Source organism: Setaria italica, chromosome V, assembly GCF_000263155.2.
Source record: "Setaria italica strain Yugu1 chromosome V, Setaria_italica_v2.0, whole genome shotgun sequence".
Lineage (NCBI taxonomy): Eukaryota > Viridiplantae > Streptophyta > Magnoliopsida > Poales > Poaceae > Setaria > Setaria italica.
Window position 1 is genome coordinate 30391427 of NC_028454.1, and position 3964 is coordinate 30395390.

Consider the following 3964-nt stretch of genomic DNA (forward strand, 5'->3'; position numbering starts at 1 on the left):
AAAAATCTCTCCTAAAACTATTCATTGGGGGTTCTACTAAAAAATTTTTCTCCCAAAATCATGTCATCACGTAGTAGATCCCCAATAATAAACTCTTCAATACTTCAAAACTAACTACGTCAGCACGTGGACCCCTCTTGAGCTCCAGCAGCTTCCCCCTCCGACCTTTCATGCGTCCGACCTTTCTGCGCTCTCTGGCTCTTTCCAGCACCGTAGCATCGTGATAATTCATGGGAGCACCGACAGCTCGTTGTTGCAGATCTATTCTTTAGGTGCGTAATGAGTTTCATCCTAGTTTCCCCTCCAATTTTTTTTTTACCAATTCGATTTCCCTCGTTCTAATCCCGCCTCCACAAGCGTCTGGCCGTGGCCTTCGAGCCGGCCGTCTCCAATGGACCCGCTGGCCTCCTACCTCTGCCTCACCGTCCTCCCCCACGAGATCAATTAATGCAAGCTGCAACAAGGCGCGCGTGGAGGGCTGCGCGGCGAGCGGCCATAGCGAGACGGCGGCGCGGTGCCTCATGGAAGATGCCGCCGCCGAGCACACGATGCGTGCCATTCATATGTGAGAAAACGTCGCGGAGGCGCACGGAGGCCCAGGGAGAGGACGGCGTCGACGACGAAGATGAGGTTGGAGTCGACGAGGGGAGTGAGAAAAAAAGAGCGCGGGATGCGGGATCGCTGAAGGACCGATATACGGCGTATATGCAGGACGATAGAGGTGTATTTAACGTCTGCATATTTTTACAGGAAGGATGGAAGAATTATTGGAGGTAATTTTTTTATTTTTCCCTTAAGATTTTGAACAATTTTAAGTGAACTTTTAGAGTTGAGTCCGACGCAGCGCCAACCAACTCCACGGACAACAGTGACAGCGACAGCGAGTGATCCAATACCAACTCCTTCGAACCGACTCTGCACACGTTGACGAATGGGGTCTTCCTTCTTCCTTCTTCCTTCAATTAGTGCAACCAATCCCAAGCTCCGAGCAGAAACTTAATCAGAGCAACCACGGAGATCAGATCCGCGACAGCTGCCGCGCGCAATGGCATCCCCGGCGAACGGAGCGCTGGAACGGTGCAAGAGCGCCATCACGGCCGCCACGTCCGTGGTGGCCGCGGCCATGCTGCTGCGCCGCCTCGTCGCCGACGTCCTCCCGGCCGGCGCGCGGCCCCTGGTCGGCACGCTGCTCCTCCTCCCGCCGCCCTCCGCCCGGCGCCACGCCGTGGTGATCGAGGAGTTCGACGGCGCCTTCTACAACCGCGTCTTCCTCGCGGCCAGGGCGTACGTCTCCACGCTCCTCGCCGCGGCGCGGGCCGGTGCGCCGGCCGTGGTCAAGGCCAGCCTGCCGCGCGGCGCCGGCGCGGAGCAGATCACGCTCGCCATGCGCCCCGGCACGGCCGTCGTCGACGTGTTCCGCGGGGCGGAGCTGAAGTGGCGTCTCAGCGGCGGCCGCGGCACCGGGCGGCGACGGGCGGACGGCGGCGGCGCGGGCGAGGCGTTCAGGCTCAGCTTCGACGGGCGGCACAAGGACCTGGTGCTCGGCGCCTACCTGCCGTTCGTCATGGCCCGCGTCGAGGCCATGGCGCGGGAGCAGAGGCAGGCCAAGCTCTACAGCAACGAGTGGGGCAAGTGGCGGCCCGTGAGGCTCCGCAACGCCTCCACGTTCGCGACGCTGGCCATGGACGCCGCGCTGCGGCAGGACGTGGTGGGCGACCTGGACATGTTCCTGGGCCGGAGGGAGTACTACGGGCGCACGGGGCGGGCGTGGAAGAGGGGCTACCTCATCCACGGGCCACCCGGCACCGGCAAGTCCAGCCTCGTCGCCGCGATCTCCAACCATCTCCACTTCGACGTGTACGACCTCGACCTCGGCGCCGTCCGGTCCAACACCGAGCTCAGGAAGCTGCTGATCCGGATGAAGAACAGGTCCATACTGCTGGTCGAGGATGTCGACTGCGCGTTGGCGGCGGCGCCGAGGAGGAGGGAAGCTGACGGAGGCTTCGATGGGAACATCCCATCTTCCAAGCATCACAAGGTTAGTCCATTCGGTACTCAGGAGGAACAAGGCGTAGTACACTCTTCCACAGTTAGCACGAGACCTCCAACGAAAAAAAATTCGTAGAAAAGGATGCAATTTTAAATAGGAGGCAAGTGCCTCTATAGGCAAAGAACCTTGGTTGAGAAGATAACATTTTATACACAATTTTATAAGATGAAGCCAAACTTTTTCTGAAATCTATGGTCGTGTCGCTCGCATCGTAGCTTTATGAACAAAAGCAGCAGCAAAATTTAAACTATGCATGCGTGCCGTTTATATTTCACAATCTACACTTCATAGCCACTGCCCACTACAACACGGTAGAACAACAGACTGCACATACTAGAACCAAATTATTGAGTGTACCAAGTACCAACAACTCTGTCGCTGCCAACGCCGCCGTTCGTGTTCCGCGCGATACAGGTCACCCTGTCCGGGCTGCTCAACATGGTGGACGGTCTCTGGTCTTGCAGCGGGCACGAGCGCATCCTCATCTTCACCACCAACCACATGGACCGGCTCGACCCCGCGCTGCTCCGGCCGGGCCGGATGGACAAGCACATCCACATGGGCTACTGCGGCTTCGGCGCCTTCAAGGAGCTCGCGGCCACGTACCACGGCGTCGTCGACGACGGCCACCCCCTGTTCCCGGAGGTCGAGGCGCTGCTGCGGGAGGTGGACGCGGCGCCCGCGGAGATCGCGGAGAGGATGCTGGCCACGGACGACGCCGACGCCGCGCTCGAGGCTGCCGCGAAGCTGCTGAGGGACCGGAAGGCCGGGGTCGAGGAGGACGGCGGCGGGTACGTCAAGCAGAAGCTGCACGTCGGGCCGAGGCGGCCCCGCCCGCGGCCGGTGCCGGTGCCTGGGCGAGGCGCGAGTGCCGCGAGCGCGAGGCGGGTGGTGTTTGACGAGGAGATCGGGCCTGTTCGCTTCAGCTTATAAGCCGGCTGAAAAGCCGAAACGGCTGATTTGTTGTGAGAGGAAAACACTGTTTGGTGGCTGATAAGCCGGCTGAATAAGCTGAAGCGAACAGGCCAATCGTTCTGGGTGTCTCGCGGCGACAGGGGCGCGGGTCGGGCCGGCGCGGCCGCGGTGGAGTGCGCGGGCCAGGACGGGGCCGGCGGTAAGTAAGGGCGGCCTACTACGTGGTACGTGTACAAACACTACTGTTGTGTACTTGTGTCTACTAGTATGTCAGCATGAAAAATTTCTGTGGACAAATAGCACTGACACGTTTGATTAGGCCCCTACGTCTCGCGCGAATTATAGATACTTCTGAATTTAGCAGAAGAGCTTTTGACTTTGGGTTCGGCAGATGTTACTACAGCTCACGTTTTGCCTGAAACACACGTACTACACGTTGTTTTGGACAAACTCGATCAAAATTACTCTCAATAATATAAAGTTGCACCGACAATATCATCGGAAATTTCATGGTTAGGTAGGAAATGAGCATATTGGAATAATATTCGACACAAATTGCAAATCGCCATGCGTTTGTGCACAGGGCGTTTGATCGAAAAATTGGAGCACGAAAACACAGAAGAGCTCTGACTTTGAGCTCGTTAGATGTTACTACAGCTCAGCAACAATGCAAAAACATGTTCGATCTCATTACCTCATTTTTTTTTCTTTGAGAACGTTGATATCCCATTTTTCATGAAGTACCAAAAGCAGCCGAATCAGAGTACAAGCAACTACATCAAATAGAGGAAACATAAAAGAGTCGGAACGACTTTGAGCAACCAGAATGGGCACGTTTTGCATGAAACACACGTACTGCATATTGTTTCGGACAAATTCGATCAAAGATTCTCTCAATAATATAAGTGGCACCGAAAATTTGATCAGAATTAGGATTAGATTATAATGGGAATCTTGGAATAATATGCGTCACAAATTGCAAAGAACCATGTGTTTGCG

At 56.3% G+C, this 3964-nt stretch overlaps 1 protein-coding gene across 2 annotated transcripts; it reads left to right on the forward strand.

The window, feature by feature from the left end:
• The first annotated feature begins 216 nt into the window (after positions 1-216).
• On the forward strand, positions 217-3355 carry LOC101780707 (AAA-ATPase At3g50940). Of its 2 annotated transcripts, none has more exons than XM_004969230.4 (2): positions 217-2038; positions 2515-3355. In XM_004969230.4, the coding sequence occupies exons 1-2, from the start codon at positions 1046-1048 to the stop codon at positions 2947-2949; spliced, it is 1428 nt and encodes a 475-aa protein (XP_004969287.1). In that variant the 5' UTR covers positions 217-1045; the 3' UTR covers positions 2950-3355. The 2 variants fall into 2 exon arrangements, with proteins under 2 accessions (XP_004969287.1, XP_012701213.1); XM_012845759.3 differs by having other exon boundaries at positions 232-2038; positions 2465-3355.
• The last annotated feature ends 609 nt before the right edge of the window (positions 3356-3964 follow it).

Coding starts and splice junctions, on each gene's coding strand:
- LOC101780707 (XM_012845759.3), top strand. CDS start 1,046: ATGGCATCCCCGGCGAACGGAGCGCTGGAACGGTGCAAGAGCGCCATC. Junction 2,039..2,464: donor CATCTTCCAAGCATCACAAG/GTTAGTCCATTC, acceptor CGCGCGATACAG/GTCACCCTGTCCGGGCTGCT.